This window comes from Geotrypetes seraphini, chromosome 19 (genome assembly GCF_902459505.1).
Source record: "Geotrypetes seraphini chromosome 19, aGeoSer1.1, whole genome shotgun sequence".
Taxonomy (NCBI): Eukaryota; Metazoa; Chordata; class Amphibia; order Gymnophiona; family Dermophiidae; genus Geotrypetes; species Geotrypetes seraphini.
Genome location: NC_047102.1, coordinates 22,052,338 through 22,071,980, shown reverse-complemented (window position 1 = coordinate 22,071,980; position 19,643 = coordinate 22,052,338). Strand labels below are relative to the sequence as shown.

General features: G+C 47.4%; 1 protein-coding gene across 3 annotated transcripts in view; it reads left to right on the top strand.

Moving 5' to 3' along the window:
• The window catches only part of OSBPL5 (oxysterol binding protein like 5), a 431,224-nt gene that overhangs the window by 276,410 nt on the left and 135,171 nt on the right, over window positions 1-19,643 (top strand). For all 3 annotated transcript variants that reach the window (XR_004537637.1, XM_033928646.1, XM_033928647.1), the window contains exons 6-7: window positions 2,577-2,780; window positions 16,379-16,463. Coding sequence is in view for 2 of the 3 variants with exons in the window: in XM_033928646.1 (XP_033784537.1) it covers window positions 2,577-2,780; window positions 16,379-16,463 (289 nt within the window). In the remaining variant the exon portion in view is untranslated. The remainder of the gene's footprint in view (window positions 1-2,576; window positions 2,781-16,378; window positions 16,464-19,643) is intronic.

Genomic DNA, 19,643 nt, shown 5'->3' with positions numbered 1-19,643 from the left:
TCTAGAGCTCAGATTGTGATGTCATAATGCCTCATTCCACCAATGCCTAAGCTCTGTCCTCATCTGCACAAGCCTCAAACACTTTAAAATCATAAGTGGCAACATTCTAGAGCTCAGATTGTGATGTCATAATGCCTCATTCCACCAATGCCTAAGCTCTGTCCTCATCTGCACAAGCCTCAAACACTTTAAAATCATAAGTGGCAACATTCTAGAGCTCAGATTGTGATGTCATAATGCCTCATTCCACCAATGCCTAAGCTCTGTCCTCATCTGCACAAGCCTCAAACACTTTAAAATCATAAGTGGCAACATTCTAGAGCTCAGATTGTGATGTCATAATGCCTCATTCCACCAATGCCTAAGCTCTGTCCTCATCTGCACAAGCCTCAAACACTTTAAAATCATAAGTGGCAACATTCTAGAGCTCAGATTGTGATGTCATAATGCCTCATTCCACCAATGCCTAAGCTCTGTCCTCATCTGCACAAGCCTCAAACACTTTAAAATCATAAGTGGCAACATTCTAGAGCTCAGATTGTGATGTCATAATGCCTCATTCCACCAATGCCTAAGCTCTGTCCTCATCTGCACAAGCCTCAAACACTTTAAAATCATAAGTGGCCACATTCTAGAGCTCAGATTGTGATGTCATAATGCCTCATTCCACCAATGCCTAAGCTCTGTCCTCATCTGCACAAGCCTCAAACACTTTAAAATCATAAGTGGCAACATTCTAGAGCTCAGATTGTGATGTCATAATGCCTCATTCCACCAATGCCTAAGCTCTGTCCTCATCTGCACAAGCCTCAAACACTTTAAAATCATAAGTGGCAACATTCTAGAGCTCAGATTGTAATGTCATAATGCCTCATTCCACCAATGCCTAAGCTCTGTCCTCATCTGCACAAGCCTCAAACACTTTAAAATCATAAGTGGCAACATTCTAGAGCTCAGATTGTGATGTCATAATGCCTCATTCCACCAATGCCTAAGCTCTGTCCTCATCTGCACAAGCCTCAAACACTTTAAAATCATAAGTGGCAACATTCTAGAGCTCAGATTGTGATGTCATAATGCCTCATTCCACCAATGCCTAAGCTCTGTCCTCATCTGCACAAGCCTCAAACACTTTAAAATCATAAGTGGCAACATTCTAGAGCTCAGATTGTGATGTCATAATGCCTCATTCCACCAATGCCTAAGCTCTGTCCTCATCTGCACAAGCCTCAAACACTTTAAAATCATAAGTGGCAACATTCTAGAGCTCAGATTGTGATGTCATAATGCCTCATTCCACCAATGCCTAAGCTCTGTCCTCATCTGCACAAGCCTCAAACACTTTAAAATCATAAGTGGCAACATTCTAGAGCTCAGATTGTGATGTCATAATGCCTCATTCCACCAATGCCTAAGCTCTGTCCTCATCTGCACAAGCCTCAAACACTTTAAAATCATAAGTGGCAACATTCTAGAGCTCAGATTGTGATGTCATAATGCCTCATTCCACCAATGCCTAAGCTCTGTCCTCATCTGCACAAGCCTCAAACACTTTAAAATCATAAGTGGCAACATTCTAGAGCTCAGATTGTGATGTCATAATGCCTCATTCCACCAATGCCTAAGCTCTGTCCTCATCTGCACAAGCCTCAAACACTTTAAAATCATAAGTGGCAACATTCTAGAGCTCAGATTGTGATGTCATAATGCCTCAGTCCACCAATGCCTAAGCTCTGTCCTCATCTGCACAAGCCTCAAACACTTTAAAATCATAAGTGGCAACATTCTAGAGCTCAGATTGTGATGTCATAATGCCTCATTCCACCAATGCCTAAGCTCTGTCCTCATCTGCACAAGCCTCAAACACTTTAAAATCATAAGTGGCAACATTCTAGAGCTCAGATTGTGATGTCATAATGCCTCAGTCCACCAATGCCTAAGCTCCGTCCTCATCTGCACAAGCCTCAAACACTTTAAAATCATAAGTGGCAACATTCTAGAGCTCAGATTGTGATGTCATAATGCCTCAGTCCACCAATGCCTAAGCTCCGTCCTCATCTGCACAAGCCTCAAACACTTTAAAATCATAAGTGGCAACATTCTAGAGCTCAGATTGTGATGTCATAATGCCTCAGTCCACCAATGCCTAAGCTCCGTCCTCATCTGCGCAAGCCTCAAACACTTTAAAATCATAAGTGTTCGAGGCTTGTGTGGTTAAGGCAGAGCTTACAGGAATAGGGCAGGGACAGCAACAAACCTTGCGGGACAGGACGGGGAAATTGAGTTCCTACAGGAACTGGGAAAAGTTTGTTCCCTTGTCATTCTCTATCTCAGAGTCTGGACATCATGAGTTAGCAGAATAAGAATCTGTTTTAACTGGTTAACTCACTTTAAAATCCAGGGAGTTAATGTTCACTTTTGTCCATGCCAATGCCCAGGTGACTCCCTCTTGAACTCTCTGTGTTGTGGATCTCCACTTGTAAATAGCAGCTTTCTGAAATCGATTCTTACACATGGATCTGTTGGTCAGATAATGTCCAGTGATTTTTTTAAAAACCTTCTTTTTCTCTGATTAGATCCGTGGGACATTGAAAAGCTGGACTAAGCTGTGGTGTGTCTTAAAACCCGGAGTACTGCTAATATATAAAACACCAAAGATTGGCCAGTGGGTGGGAACTATTCTACTCCATTCCTGTGAGCTGATAGAGAGACCTTCCAAAAAAGACGGCTTCTGCTTTAAACTCTTTCACCCTCTGGACCAATCCATCTGGGCAATGAAGGTAACAGCTAAGCATCATGAACTGCTCATACATTGCACACATCTTCAGCTCTCCTTTCTCTCAGGATTGCTTCATCAGAAAATCACAGCGTGGACTGCATTTATTTAAGAGGTAGAACAAAATAAATGGCTTCAGGTTGGTGAAAACAGCTAGAATCAGATGTGTTTTCTTTTCTTTTGTAATTCTGAATTTGTGGTCTGAAGTTCACCCAAAACAGCAGAATTATTACATGCACTGAAATGAGAGTTTAAAAGAAAATAGATCTAGTTTAGCTTCAGGTCTCTGGGGATGAGGTTTATTCTGTTGGAAAACTTGTGTTCAAGTTTCTGCTTGCTTACAAACTGAGGCCCTGATGCTCAGAGATACCACAAGAGTAAACGTTTATCCCAGGACAAGCAGGCATGATATTCTCACATGTGGGTGGGTGACGTCATCTACGGAGCCCCGACGCGGACAGCTTTTCAAGCAAACTTGATTGAAGATTCAAGTTTGCTGTGCTGCATCACGCATGTGTGCCTTCCTGCTCCACTAGAGGGCGCATCCCCTCCTCGTGGTCTCCAGTTCGTTTCTTTCCGCGGAGCCAAGAAGTCCTGTACTTTTTTGTCTCTGCCCAAAGTGCCTTCTAACACCGCAGCTTTCTTATTTTTTTAGTCGGAGAGTCGCTGTGCGCGTGTGATTTGTTATTTTCTGTCTTTTTCTCTCTTTTCGCGATTTTTGACCGCCCGGGGGCTCCCGGGTTGTCACGGCCGCATTGCCTCGATTGGCCGCGGCCGGTTCCATCGCTTATGTCCCGGCCTTTAACCGGGTTTAAGAAGTGCACCAGATGCGAGCGTCTTCTTTCGCTCACAGACCCGCATCGTTAGTGCATTCGGTGCTTGGGGGACGATCATCCCAACGAGTCCTGCCCCCGGTGTGCTACTTTTCAGCACAGGGCCCTCCGTTGGCGCAAGGCCTGTATGGCGGATCATTTTGCCGTCGATCAGCCCTCAACCTCGGCCTCGAGGTCCGGCCTTGACCTCGGCCTCGGGTACCTCGGCCCTGCCTCGAGACTCGACCCCGAAGACCTCGGGTTCGCTGAAGTCCTTGGCTCCGGGTAAGTCCCCTCTTCCTCCAGCAGGTTCCACGCCGGCCAAGAAGCCATCCTCGGGGACGCCGGCCGGGCATGGTGGGAGTTCCCTGCCTGTGGTCCCGGCGAAGCCCTCCAAGCCCTTGGGACGTGCCTCCACCACAAGGGGAATACTCTGCATAGAGGTCGCCCTCGGTGGAGTGCACTGCGGCCTCAGACATGCCGTCGATGCTGTCCATGCTGGTCTTTCAGGACATGCTCCGGGTGATGATCTCGTCTGAGCTGTCCGCCGCGCTGGCCCATCTGCAGCCGACCTCGACCTCGCGTGCGCCGGACCAGCCTGAGCCTTGCATCGAGGCACCTGGGGGCAAGGTGCGCCGGTCCTGGCGCCTTTCCTCATCCTCAGACTCTTCGCCCCGGGCCTCGAGGCGCTCTTCCCCTGCGGGAAGCACGCCGAGACCTCGGACCGCTGGGGTTCCAAGAAGGCCCGGAGTTCCCCTCCGAAGCGGGGTCGCTCCCCTACATCTCGTGCTGAAGGACCGCTGAGAGTTACTGAATTGTCTCTTGACTAACCCTCGGCTTTTGCTCACTCCCCCTCGGTCTGGGGCTCCGGTCCGAGGCTCGAGGCTTTCGCCGAGGGAGTGCGGGGACCGGTCTCCGACCCGTCATCGGTCGGTGCCACGTACCCCGGCGTCGTCTCCGAAGGGCTCCTCGAGGCGATGGAGGTCCTCGACCCCAGAGAGTTCTTTGTGTCCCTCCTTGGGGTCTGAGTGAGTTACAGAGCGGGAGCCTCGTTATTCTAGGGAGGCTTCCCCGTCCTTTTCTGCGCCGAGGAGGTCTCGCTCGGCGTCGCCGCTCGAGGCTCAGGGAACGTCCCGGCCGTCCTTTACCAAGTTTGTCCAGGACATGGGTTGGGCGCTTGACCTAGACCTCCAATCGGACTCTAGGTATTCCAAGGAGTATCTAGTGGAGCTGGATATTCCGTCTCCACCTAGAGAGTCCCTCAGGCCGCCGTTGAACCCTGTACTCCAGCAAACCTTAATCAGGAACCTGGAGACTCCCTATATGGTGACGGCTGTCCCCTCTAAGATGGAGTCGAAATATCGCACAGTTCCTTGCCCGGGGTTCGAGCAACTGCAGTTGTCCCACCAATCGTTGCTGGTGGAATCGTCCTTAAAGAAGGCTCACCCCTCCCGGGTCTCGGCAGCGGTCCCTCCGGGTCGTGAGGGCAGGACCTTGGAAAAGTTTGGCCGCAGGCTTTATCAGAACTCTATGATGGCCTCTAGGGTGCTGAACTATGCCTTTACCTTCACATCCTATCTTAAACACCTGATTGGACTGTTGGCGGCTTTCCAGGCGGACTTGCCGGCCTCCCGCCATGGGGCGTTTGGCCTGCTCCTGGAGGATTTTTCCAACTTGCGGCTCCATCTCTTTCATGCGGCATGTAATGGCTTTGAGCTCGCTTGGCTGTGCCTGGTCGATATGGACCCGAATTTGCAGGATAGGTTAGCGAACCTTTCCTGTGTCGGCAAGGAGCTGTTCGATGATACCATTGAAGCGGCTACTAAGCGCCTGTTGGAGCATGAGAAGTCGTTTGCTTCGTTGGTCAGGCCGAAGCCAAAGCCGTCTTCGTCGAGACCCTTCTGGGCCCCTCTGCGCCGCTACCCACAGAAGTCTACTCCGGCCTTTTCCCGGCCTCCGCCTCGGCGTCAGCAGGCACACCCTAGGGCCTTGCCCAAGTCCCAACCGGCTGCTGCTACCAAGCTGTCCCTGTCTTTTTAACGGGATGAGCGGATGGGGGCGGGCCCCCTCCGCACAGATGCCAGGCCTTCTTCCCATTGGGGGCCGTCTCAGAGCCTTCTACCCTCGTTGGGCAGCTATCACGTCGGACTCATGGGTCCTGGGCGTGATATCCTCAGGTTACTCACTCAACTTTCGGGAGCTTCCTCCCGACAGCCCCCCGAGTGCGTGTCCTCCCAATCGGGCGCAGTTGTTCCTCCTTCTCTCAGAGGCTCGAGATCTTCTTCGCCTGCGGGTGGTGGAAGTGGTCCCTCCTGGTCAACGGGGGCGGGGGTTTTACTCCCGTTACTTCTTGGTACCGAAAAAAACAGGGGACCTGCGCCCGAATCTGGACTTGAGACGCCTCAACAAATTCCTTGTGCGGGAACAGTTTCGGATGCTTTCCCTTCCGATTCTTTATCCCCTGCTGGACGAGGGGGATTGGCTCTGCTTCCTCGATCTGAAGGAGGCCTACACGCATGTTCCGGTGCATCCTGCTTATCGCCAGTTTCTGCGCTTTCAGGTGGGAGAGCACCATCTTCAGTATCGGGTCCTCCCCTTTGGTCTGGCCTTGTCCCCTCGAGTCTTCACGAAGTGTCTCGTGGTGGTTGCAGCGGCCTTGCGGTCCTGGGGTCTTCAGGTATTTCCCTACCTGGACGACTGGTTGATCAAAGCGCCGTCCAGGGAGGGGGTTATCTAAGCGACCCGACAGACTATTATCTTCCTTCAGGGTTTGGGGTTCGAGATAAACTTTCCAAAATCCCAGTCGTGCCCCTCTCAGTCCTTGCAGTTCATCGGGGCCGTGCTGGACACGGTTCGCCTCCATTCCTTCCTTCCTCTTCCTCGATCAGTCTGGTCAGTCTGAGTCAGCAGGTTTCGCTGCGGGCCTCGGTCTCGGCGAAACTCATGATGACTCTGCTCGGTCATATGGCTTCTACGGTCCATGTCACACCATTCGCTCGACTGCATCTGCGGATACCTCAGTGGACGTTAGCCTCTCAGTGGCGTCAGGACCGGGACCTGATATCCGGTCCTGTGACGGTGACTCCTTCTTTGAAATGATCGCTCCGTTGGTGGGCCAACTCTTCCAATCTTTCCAGGGGTTTGCTCTTTCTCGTCCCTCCGCACCACAAGGTCCTGACCACGGACTCTTCGGAGTATGCTTGGGGGGCTCATCTGGACGGGCTACGCACTCAGGGGATGTGGTCAGAGGATGACCATCGCTGTCACATCAACGTGTTGGAACTTCGAGCCATTTATCTGGCCGCTGTGGCCTTCCGGCACCTGCTTCACGACCGGGTGGTTCTAGTCCGTACGGACAATCAGGTGGCGATGTATTATCTCAACAAGCAAGGGGGGACAGGGTCCTGGTCCCTGTGTCAGGAGGCTCTTCGTCTCTGGGAGTGGGCGATTTCCCAAAACATCTTCTTTCGAGCGGTTTACATTCAGGGAGAGCGGAACTGTCTGGCGGACAAGCTCAGCCGCCTTCTCCAGCCGCACGAGTGGTCGCTGCACTCTCGGGTCTTGCGACGGGTGTTTGAGCGGTGGGGGACTCAGATAGATCTCTTCGCTTGCCCCATCAATCACAAACTGCCTCTCTTTTGTTCACGGATGTACTCCCCGGATCGTCTCGAGGCCGACGCCTTCCTCCTCGATTGGGAGGGGAAGTTCCTCTACGCGTTTCCGCCTTTTCCTCTGATCCTGCGGATGCTTGTACATCTCAAGTCGGTCCGGGCCACTCTGATCCTGATTGCTCCTCGATGGCCTCGCCAGCCGTGGTTCTCCCTGCTTCTTCAACTCAGTGTCAGGGAGCCTCTGCTTCTGCCTGTTTTTCCCTCTCTGCTATCTCAGAGTCGGGGTTCTCTTATGCATCCCAATCTTCAGTCCTTACATCTGACAGCTTGGTTCCTTTCACCCTGACTTCTCCTCCTTTATCTCAATCAGTCCGGGAGGTATTGGAGGCTTCTCGTAAAGTCTCGACTAGACTCTGCTACTCTCAGAAGTGGACCAGATTCTCGTCTTGGTGTTCCTCTCATCATCTGGATCCTATGTCGGTTCCTGTGTCTTCGGTTCTGGAGTATTTGCTTCATTTGTCTCATTCCGGTCTGAAGACAACTTCTATTCGGGTGCATCTTAGTGTGATTGCTGCTTTCCATCGACACCTTGAGGGAAAGTCCCTCTCTCTTCATCCTTTGGTTTCTCGTTTCATGAGGGGTCTCTTGAACATCCATCCTCCTCTCAAGCCTCCTCCTGTGGTTTGGGATCTTAATGTGGTTCTGGCTCAACTTATGAAACCTCCATTTGAGCTTATGGATAAGTCTCATCTCAAGTTTCTCACTTGGAAGGTGATCTTCCTACTTGCGCTCACTTCTGCTCGACGAGTTAGTGAGCTGCAGGCCTTGGTGGCGGACCCGCCTTTTACTGTGTTCCATCATGACAAGGTGGTTCTCCGCACTCATCCTAAGTTCTTGCCTAAGGTGGTGTCTGATTTTCATCTCAATCAGTCCATTGTTCTGCCGGTGTTTTTTCCTAAGCCCCACTCTCATCCTGGTGAGGTGGCGCTTCACACTATTGACTGTAAGAGAGCGTTGGCTTTTTATCTTCAACGCACTCAGTCTCATCGGACGGTTCCTCAGTTGTTTTTGTCCTTTGACCCTAATCGGTTGGGACGCCCAGTTTCCAAGCACACCTTGTCCAACTGGTTGGCTGCTAGTATTTCCTTTTGCTAATCTCAGGCTGGTCTCGCGCTGCATGGTCGAGTCACGGGGCATAAGGTCCGAGCGATGGCGGCCTCTGTGGCTTTCCTCAGGTCAACGCCTATCGAGGAGATTTGCAAGGCTGCCACTTGGTCTTCAGTTCATACTTTCGCCTCCCACTATTGTCTGGATACTCTGTCCAGGAGCGACGGCCGGTTTGGCCAGTCGGTTTTGCGTAATCTGTTTTCTTGAATTGCCAACTTCCCTCCGTCCCTTTTTACTTAGCTTGGCGGTCACCCACATGTGAGAATATCATGCCTGCTTGTCCTGGGATAAAGCACAGTTACTTACCGTAACAGGTGTTATCCAGGGACAGCAGGCATATATTCTCACAACCCACCCTCCTCCCCGAGGTTGGCTTCTTTGCTGGATATATGAACTGGAGACCACGAGGAGGGGATGCGCCCTCTAGTGGAGCAGGAAGGCACACATGCGTGGTGCAGCACAGCAAACTTGAATCTTCAATCAAGTTTGCTTGAAAAGCTGTCCGCGTCGGGGCTCCGTAGATAACGTAACCCATCCACATGTGAGAATATATGCCTGCTGTCCCTGGATAACACCTGTTACGGTAAGTAACTGTGCTTTGTGCTCCAAATGCTCCAAGAGCTCGAGAATGAGTGTTAACGTCACACTAAATATGGTTGCCAACTGTCTTGAAATTTAGTAAGTATTCCTTTGCAATATACAGACAGAAGCGCTGTGACACCTAAAAGAAAATGATGGCCCATAATGCGCAAAAGATTTTAACAGGTTAGGGACCGCATAGTACGTTTTCAGGAGAAGATTTCATATCAGGTTTTCACTTTGAACTCAGTGGCTTAGCCACAGGTGGGCCTGGGCCCACCCCCACCCAAAATTCTCACATCCATGTTATGGCTGGTGGGGATCGCCAAGCTCTTCCAGCTGCAGGGCTCCTCCAGTGGCAAGAACAACTCACTTTCCTACTTGCTCCTGCCGGTAGCACTGTCTATGCGCTGCTATCATGTAGGCCTCTCCATGTCGCATAAACTCAGTTTTTGCAAATGCATTAAAATTGAGCATTCACGGGGAGTGGTGGGGTCAGCAGCAGCATGTATAAAGTGCTGCCGGCTGGAGCAAATAGGAAAGGGAGTTGTTCTCGCTGCCAGATCCCCTACCAGCTCAGTTATTTAATGTTTTGAGTTGGCATGGGGAGGGGGATGTGGAGACCACATGTGCTCACCCAGTTTGCCCAGTGGCCCACGCAAAACTTGAAGTTGTCTTATGCCTCTTTTGAACTGCCTGTTTTGTCTTCTTTGATAAGTGAGAAGAGGCTCTTTCAAGTTTTAATGGCTGACAGGAAGTAACAAACATGCGCATGTCTGAGCAAAACCAAAAGTAAAAGCACACATCCACACCAGTTCTTCTATGCCTAAATGTGAGCCTTGCAAAAATTCTATATGCTAGCAATATTTGTGAGGCTCATATTTAGGCATAGAAGAATGAGTGCCAGTGTGTACTGACACTTCCATTTTTGTCTAGGCATGTGCACAAGAGCTGCACTTACCTAGGATTACCAGACGTCCGGGAAAAGCCAGACATGTCCTCTTTATAGAAGACTGTCTGGGTGCCCGGATGGACTTTCCAAAGCCCGAGAATTTGCCCAGGTTTTGGAAAGCTCTGGTTGCATCTAGAGGGCCTCTGGGCATGCATGGATGATTTTATTTATTTAAAAAACTTAATATACCGCCTAGAGTCACAGCGATTCCAAATAAACATACACAAAGCAAAAACAAAAGCAATACAAAACATTCTTCAAAACATCACCAACATATATTCTTGTTTTACTCTGTAATGCTATAACGGATGGGTGAATTTCATGAGCAGCAGCAGCTGCTATTGCCAGATTTTAATGACGTCTCCCACCAGCATGTGTGTTGAGCGTCGGTAAAGAAATAAAGATTGCAGAAAGTGCCAAAACAGTTTCAAGAATGAAAGCCCTGGCAGCTGTACAGTTATTGCGGTTTTGTGTGAGGCTGTGTAATCAAGTTAAACAGAACACACATTATTCCAGGACAAGCAGACAGCCTATTCTCACATATGAAACATAGAAACATAGAAATAGACAGCAGATAAGGGCCACGGCCCATCTAGTCTGCCCACCCTAATGTCCCTCCCCTACCTTTGCCCTGTGAATAGATCCCATGTGCCGATCCCATTTGGCCTTAAAATCAGGCACGCTGCTGGCCTCAATCACCTGTAGTGGAAGACTATTCCAGCGATCAACCACTCTTTCAGTGAAAAAGAATTTCCTGGTGTCACCTCGTAGTTTCCCACCCCTGATTTTCCACGGATGCCCTTTTGTTGTCATGGGACCCTTGAAAAAGAAGATATCTTCCTCCGCCTCGATGCGGCCCGTAAGATACTTGAACATCTCGATCATGTCTCCTGGGTGATGTCATCAGCGGAGCCCTGATGCGGAAGCTCACAAGCAGACTTGCTTGAAGAAAATAGAAGTTTCGAATCGACCACACCGCGCATGCGCGAGTGCCTTCTCGCCCAGCGTAGGGCGCGTCTCCTCAGTTCTCAGTTTTCCGCGGAGCCAAGAAGTCTGTCTTTGACTCTCTGCGTTTAACTTTATCATTTCGTGCCTTCTCTCACCGCGGTTTGTCTTATTTTCTTCACGAATCGCTGTACTTACTTTATTTCTTTTATTTCTAGTTTGTTTGTTTTTTAAAAATTATTTCTTCCATTCGGCTGCCGGGGCAGGCCGCTTGGCCGCAGCTCAGGGGCTTTGACCTTGCAGCGGCTGTTTTTCCTTCTATGTACTGACCAGCGGCAGGGTTTAAGAAGTGTAGCCAGTGTCAACATGCGATTTCTCTCATGGACCCACACACCAGGTGCCTCAAGTGCCTTGGGCCACAACATCATCCAAAGTCATGCGAATGCTGTGCTACTCTTCAACCTCGAGTCCTTAAACGTCGTCTACTTTCAGTGGAGAAGCTCATCCAGATGAATTCGACCACTTCTTTGACTCCGAAGCCGACCTTGGTCTTGCCTTCGACCGAGGGCCCTCCTGCCTCCACTGCTTCGACCTCGAGTCTCATCAGACCTTCTTCATTTACAGCGGCTCTTTCCTCAACGACGTCTGCTGTATCTTCTCCTGAATCCTCAGATCAGATAGCTCAGCAGACAGTTCCATTGGTGGTGCTTAAGGTGCCTAAGACTTCTAAGATGAAGCACATTTCCACTGCCTCGTTGGAACCTCCAGCCAAGGCAGGTAGTCCAGTTTCAGACGCGGATCCATCCTTACTGGCTTCTTTCCAGACCATGTTAGAGCAGCAATTTGTTCAGTTCCTCACCAAAATGGGACCGAAGCTAGCTACTCTATTCCAGCCTGGGCACTCTGCAGACTCCCGCGAGGTCGAGCCTCTTCCTATGCCTCAGTCTGAGTCTACACACTCTCTGCAGGGAGCAGAGTCTCTGCGAGTGTCTGGTCTGGCATCTAAGCACGTGAAGCAAGGAGCAGATTCTTTGCAAGTGCCTTGGTAGGAATCCTCACACTCCATACAAGGAGTAGAGTCTTTGGGAGTGCATAGAGGTTCCTCCATCAAGCCTCTGGAGCTTTCATCCACAGCCTCAAGTCCTATCCATTCTTTGGTGGCATTGGCTGCTTCCCTCTCCGGGGCGAAGTCTCCTCGATCTTCGAGATCTGCTTCCAAGCACTGTTCTCACCGATGATCGAGACCTTCATCGAGGCATCCTTCCAGGCATAGTTCTTCTAAGGAGTGTCCTTCTTCAACTAAGCCTCGATCTACACCTACTTCTACTAGACCGCAGACTCCTCGTTCGAGGTCTCCACTTCCACACCTCAAAGACTCAGCGGTTTCGATTGCCTCGTCCAAGTCTCCCTATTCTTTTGATGCCTTTTTTCCAGCCGAAGCTTCATCTTCGACCCAGACTGCCTCGACGACCTCGAGTCTTTCTCGAGGCAAGGTATTACCAGATCAGCTATCTTTCTCCTCTTTTCTTCGTCAAATGGCTGTGGACTTAGCCCTTCAATTGAATGCTGGTTCCAAATACTCTAAGGAGTATCTCGAAGTCATGCATCTTCCTCAACCTCCAGCAGAGTCACTTAAGCTTCCTATTCACAAGCTTTTGTCTCAAACTTTTACCAAATGCCTGGAGACTCTTTATGCAATTCCAGCTGTTCCAGGCAAATTAGATTCCAAATATAAAACTCTCCATTGTAAAGAATTTGAGAATTCACAGTTATCTCACCAATCCCTACTTGTGGAGTCTTCCTTGAAACGATCCCATCCTTCCAAGGTTTATGCTACCGTTCTCCTGGAAGAGAAGGGAAAATTATGGACAAATTTGGACGTTGCATCTATCAAAATGCCATGATGTCCTCTAAAGTCCTCAATTACAATTTCCATTTTGTCACTTATTTTGAGTTCCTTATCGCTCTTTTGCCTAAATTTCTTAGTTATTTAGACACTCAAAAGCACTTTGAATTTCAGGAAGTCATCGCTTCTCTATCACAACTCAGATTACATCTACTTCAGTCTTCTTATGATGCCTTTGAGTTGTCTGCCGGGCGGCTGCTTGTTCTGTAGCAATGCATCGCCTTGCCTGGTTTTGTATCATTGACATGGATCCTAATTTCCAGGACCGCTTGGCTAATATTCCTTGTGCGGGCAATGACCTCTTCGATGAATCTATCGAGGCAGCCACCAAGAAATTGTCTGAACATAAAAAATCCTTTGCTTCTATTGTCAGACCTAAGCCAAAGCCTACACGCCCTCCTCCCATTTACCAGAGGTGTTTTGCTCCGAGGATGGCTCCTCCTAAGAAACAGCAGCCTCAGAAGCAACAAAAATCTCAACCTTCTGCTGCACCTTCTGCAGCCTTTTTGACTGTTTACAACAGAGCATAACCTCCACCATTCTGTCTATGAATTCTCTTCCCCCTATAGGAGGTCGTCTCCATCATTTTTACCACCGACGGAAGACAATTACATCCAACCTCTGGATGCTGTCCATCATCAGGGAAGGATACTCTCTTCATTTCACTCAGGTTCCACCAGAGCTTCCTCCAAGAGTATCCTTCCAATCCATCCCAGACCGCCGTTCTTCTTCAGGAAACTCAAGCTCTGCTTCGTCGCCATGCCATCGAACCAGTTCCTTTGGAACAGCAGAACAGGGGGTTTTACTCCCGTTACTTCCTTGTTCCGAAGAAGACGGGCAATCTGCGACCCATTCTGGATCTCAGGGCTTTCAACAAATTTTTAGTCAAAGAAAAATTTTGAATGTTGTCCCAGGCATCCCTTTATCCCCTCCTAGATCAGAATGACTGGTTATGCTCTCAAGGAGACCTACACTCATATTCCCATACCTCTGGCCTCCCGTCAATAACTCAGATTTCAGGTGGGGAATCTGCATTATCAATGCAGAGTGCTGCCCTTTGGCCTCGCTTCCTCTCCCAGAGTGTTCACCAAGTGCCTGGTAGTGGTAGCAGCAGCTCTAAGGAACCATGGTCTTCAGGTATTTCCCTACCTAGATGACTGGCTCATCAAAGATTCAACATTTCAGGGGGTTATTGTAGCGACCCAACGGACTACGTGGTTCCTACAAAGTTTGAGATTTGAAATCAACTTTCCCAAATCCCAACTTCAACCCTCACAGAATCTACAATTCATTGGAGCTGTTCTGGATACTATCCAACTCAGAACATTCCTTCCGCAACAATGTCTGAAAGCTCTCATAGAAACATAGAAAGGTGACGGCAGAAAAGGGCTACAGCCCATCAAGTCTGCCCACTCTACTGACCCACCCCATTAAGTCTGAGTGCTGCTCGACCCACGTAGGGATCCCACGTGGATGTCCCATTTATTCTTAAAGTCGAGCACGCTTGTGGCCTTGATTACCTGCGTCGGAAGTTTGTTCCAGTGATCCACCACTCCTTCAACTCTGTCATACAGTGTCTTCCTGCTCTTCCATCTTAGCGAGACACATCCATAGGCATCCATAGGTTTCCCTTTGAGCCTCCCTAGGTGCAAGACGGGTGCCTAAGAATGGAGCCTGCATTTTTTAGAAAACCTACATCCCGATTGGTTCATTAGACAGTGGTAGGATGCCTACCACCACCTAACTTTGGGATGACGTTTGGAAAATTTGGCCCCAAGATGTTGGGTAATTATGCAACTTTCATTAAAAAGTTAAGTTGTTTGAACATGCTGTTTAAAGGTTTTCTGGCACAAAACACATTTTGATCTAGCAAGTGCATGATTCTTCCTGTCCAGAAGGGAGAGAGGTAGCTGGTTATTGTGAACATTATGCAAAAGGGGGCCCCCACTTTTTAAAATGTTGAAGGGTTATTTGATAACATGGTTTGGACTGGATTTACAAACTAGACCAAGCTACAGCTTAGGGCCTCATTACAAGTGGAAGAGTGGCCTAGTGGTTAGAGCTGCTGCCTCAGCACCCTGAAGTTGCGAGTTGATCCCAGCCTGCTCCTTGTGACTATGGACAAATCGCTTAGGGCCGGATTCTATAAACGACACCATTGTCGGCGGCTACCTAAAAAACGGGTGCCGATTACCTGTCCGTCACACAATGGCACTATTTATAGACTCGTGGCTCCATGAAAGGAAGGGCCAGAAATGTAGGCCAGGGTTTTAAAGGCCTACATGTCCTTTTGCATGAATCTCAGCTATGAAAGTGCTTTGACGCCTTACACTGCTTCTGGCATTAGCCACGCCTACAGTGGCATTAGGCATCAAAGCGCCTTCATAGAAGGGAGAACAGCAGCCTCCATGGAGGCGCCCTGAGTTTTAATTGGTTTTTAATCAGTGCAGCCAATTATTGCACCGATTAAACCACTTAAGTTAGGTGGCAGAAGGGCACAGTTTTTAGTCCTCCAGTGCTCCAGATACCACAGCTAGAGCCTGCCAGGACAGTTAAGGAAAAATACTTAAGAGTAGCTGATTACTATTCAATGTACTATAAACCGCTTTAGATGAATCTCTTCACAAAAAAGGCGGTTAATAAATCCAAATAAGAAAGAAACTTACATGCCTTTGTAAAAAATGAAAATGACTATATGAAATAACCATAATTATTTAGTTGTAATTGTAAAACATTTTATGTGCCATTTTACTGATGACGATCATCATTCAAAATGGTTCACAAATTAAATATTAAATATTGGGTTCAATTTTCAAAGTGAATTAACTGGCCAGAAAGGGTTCCTGGCTACTTAAGTCACTTGTGCAGGGCTATCCGCTACTAGTCAATGACACTTAACCGATTGGTATGACTAAATATCGCAAACTCAAAGCTGGATATTTTGCGGGTAGTCTGGGGGCAGAGTCGGCATTTATGCGGTTAAGTGCCAATATTTAGCCTTTAGTTACTTAAGTTTAGCAGCCAAACCAGGCCACTTAAAAGTCAGTCCTATCTTCATGTGATGTCGCTTATGTTGTTGAGTCTGAACGTCGCTCTTAACCACATAAGAGAGAACTAGCCACATAAACATTTATCATGGTCGCCGGCTAAATATTGACTCCCTGTAGATCCATAAAGAGATTGGAAACTGATAGAAAAACCTCTAAAATACCATCAATTCCCCCCAAAAATCAAAAACCTGTTTATTTTTAAAATTTTGTATTTTTATTATTGACTATTGGTGGTGGTTTTATATTTTTTTTTAATTTATCAAGTATTAAACCTAACCTTGAGAGGGTCCTCCTTAAATGTTACAGTTTAGGGATCAAACAACAAAAGGCGAGGGCGCCGTCCTTTCAACCAATGATAAATGGGTCCATATTTTCAAATAAAAACTTTATCATTGATTGAAAGGACGTCTCCCTTGCCTTCTGTTGTTTAATCTGTATCCAAAGGCAAGGTGTTCTTTTTTTGCCTGTCTACAGTTTAGAGATCACAATACATATAAATCCATCCTAATGTAGAGGGGAATCCTGATTTATTTTCATTGTTTCTTGGTTGTTAATTCTGATTTTACCACTTTGCTTGCAGGGTCCAAAGGGCGAGAATGTGGGTTCAATCACTCAGCCTCTTCCCAGCAGCTACTTAATCTTCAGAGCTCCGTCTGAATCAGATGGTGAGTTCTCCGAATTTTCCTGCCTCTGATAAGATAGATTGTACAGTTTTTTGAACAGGAAATCATTGTACCTTCATGTACGTAAATTTATGCTCTGGTTCAGAGTACCAATCCCAGGAGCAGTCAGTCGCCAAGTTAAAAGTACCTTTTTCTTTAAAAAAAAAATAGTATTGCATTCTATTTTAGACTATGTTCATCTCAAGCCTAGATATTGGCAATTGTTTCTGGGCACCAGATTTGGAAGGTGCCATGCTACTGTCTGTTCCCGTAGCCAGACATGATTTTCAACCAGTATCCCCAGCAGCAGCAGAAGCAGCATGAAGAGTTCACATGGGCTGGCTTAACCATTAGGCAAGACTGAGTAGTTGCCTAAGGTGGCAGCTTCCTGGAGTGTGGCAAAGAGCAGTAGCTGTTAAAACAAAACATGGGATCCTGACAGTCATAGAAACCCAAAGATCCTTCAGCACTTTTAATCTCAGGGAGGGTGGACAGTTTTCATATGTATCCTGTGTATCTTGGTTAAACTAAGAACATAAGACTAGCCATACTGGGTCAGACCAATGGTCCATCAAGCCCAGTAGCCCGTTCTCATGGTGGCCAATCCAGGACACTAATAACCAGGCCAAAACCCAAGGAGTAGCAATATTCCATGCTACAAAACGTAAACTACCCAACATGGGGCTCGAACCCACAACCCTAAGACTGGGTCTCATGCTCTACCCACTGAACTAGCCGGGCAACAATAGGACAATGAAGCCATTGTGACATCACTGATGAGGTTGGCTCTTAGGCATTGATGGAATGAGGCATTATGATGTCCAATACCAGCTCTGGTTATCAGAGGCTGAAATGTATTTATTCAGTTTTCTATACTGTTCTCTCAGGGGAGCTCAGAACAGTTTACATGAATTTATTGAGGTACGCAAGCATTTTTTCCTGTCTGTCCCGGCGGGCTCACAATCTATCTAATGTACCTGGGGCAATGGGGGATTAAGTGACTTGGTCAGGGTCACAAGGAGCAGTGTGGGTTGAATCCACAACCCCAGGGTGCTGAGGCTGTAGCTTTCATCTCTATGCCACACTCTTTTACTTTTGACCTTTGCCCTCGTGTATATTAAACAAGTTTTTATTACTGATTATGAGATCCAATTATCAGTTTTTGCAGGATTATTCTGGGAGGGGTGGGGCCAGGGAGATAATAATTTTGAGTTTAATTATCAAAATCTTGGGTGAGGGGACGCTAAGGTGCCTGTAAGTTTGGGGGGAGGGGCATCTGGCTGCAAGTTTGCCTAGGACACCTAATGACCTTACACAGGCCACCATCATAGAGTGTCGCAACCCCTGGTATAGGCTTTATTAGTTATAAATAAACTCAAACAAGTTGGCTGGTCCCGGGGTGCTGCTACTGTGAAAAGCGCATCTCAGGCACATGTTTTTGGCTGTGGCTCATGATAAAATTTTTTATAAAAACACACTATTCACATAAATTATAGTAATATAGTGATGGGAAAAAAATCTCAAAAGCACACGCTTAAATAATAATAATAACAGTTTATATACCGCAGGACCGTGAAGTTCTATGCGGTTTACAATGCTTAGAAATGTTACAGATTGAATGAACAAAGTACAGATTTAGCGATAGGTGATTCTTGCGCTCGGTTGTTAAGGACTAAGATTGAATGGGTTGGTCTCCTAAGTATTTCAGGAATAGATGTGTTTTCAGGCGTTTCCTAAATTCTCCATAGGTAGTAGGCACAAGCAATTGTTCAAGGTCTTTACCCCATAATGCTGCTTGATGTGCGAGAAGATGTTGATGATGACTTTTAAATTTACAACCTCTAACCGGTGGAGAAACAAAGTTCAGGTGTGAGCTTCGCTTGTGTCTGTTGGTTGAGAAAGAGAAAAGGTCTGTTATGTATTTAGGGGCTAAGCCATAGAGTACCTTGAAGCAAAAACAACCAAACTTGAATTTCACACGTGCCTCCATTGGTAGCCAGTGTAAAAGTCGATAGGAAGGTGTCACATGATTAAACTTCTTCAATCCACAAAGTAGTCTAACCGCTGTATTTTGAACCAGTTGCAATCGCCGCATGTATTTCTGGCATGTCTTATATGCGCTGGTTGAAAGCTGACGATTTGCACCTCCCCTCCCTTCCCCTCCATCCAATAGCACTGATACGCCTATGATTGACACTACAACGTAGCATTTGCTGGTACTTCTCTGCCCCCCTTATCCACCTCTGCCTCTTTTCATGGACTATTCTGTGCATGTGACAATCGTCATCACCAGTGACTGATCTCATGTAAATTTGGTGACCCTCTGCAAACCTCATTTGCATGCAGGGTTCTTTGAGAATGACTCATCTTTTTTGAATCATTTGATTTATGGCGACTACAGCGACCCACTGGATTTTACCAGTGATATTAGAGAATTCCATAGCATACAATTCAAAAGGGGACATGACTCATGAGAAGGAAGCATGGACAAGTCATGGCATTAAAAGATACTAAAGTAGGGGTGGACCAAGAACTTTCCTGCACACAAGTGTACAAGATAAAAACTCTTATTGACAAAACACTATGGGCATTGGAGCAATTGCCGCAGTGGCAGCCACTACTGCAGCTTTGTAAAAGGAGCCCTTTGTGTTTTGTTTGACATTTAGTTTTATATTATGTGTGTTAATTTGAAAACTGCCTAGGTTTAAGTGGTGTATACATTTTTAAAATAAAATATGCATGAACTTGATTTGCATATACTGCCTCCATTATATGCAAATTTTTTCATGCATACATTGTGAATATCCTGACAATCTGACTAGCAAGAGAATGCTCAAGAATGGAGTTGGGAAACATAAAAACATAAGAATTGCCGCTGCTGGGTCAGACCAGTGGTCCATCGTGCCCAGCAGTCCGCTCACACGGCAGCCCTTAGGTCAAAGACCAGTGCCCTAACTGAGTCTAGCCTTACCTGCGTACGTTCTGTTTCAGCAGGAACTTATCTAACCTTTTCTTGAATCCCTGGAGGGTGCTTTCCCCTTTAACAGCCTATGGAAGAGTGTTCCAGATTTCTACCACTCTCTGGGCGAAGAAAAACTTCCTTATGTTTGTATGGAATCTACCCCCTTTTAACTTTAGAGAGTGCCCTCTCGTTCTCTCCACTTCGGAGAGGGTGAAAAATCT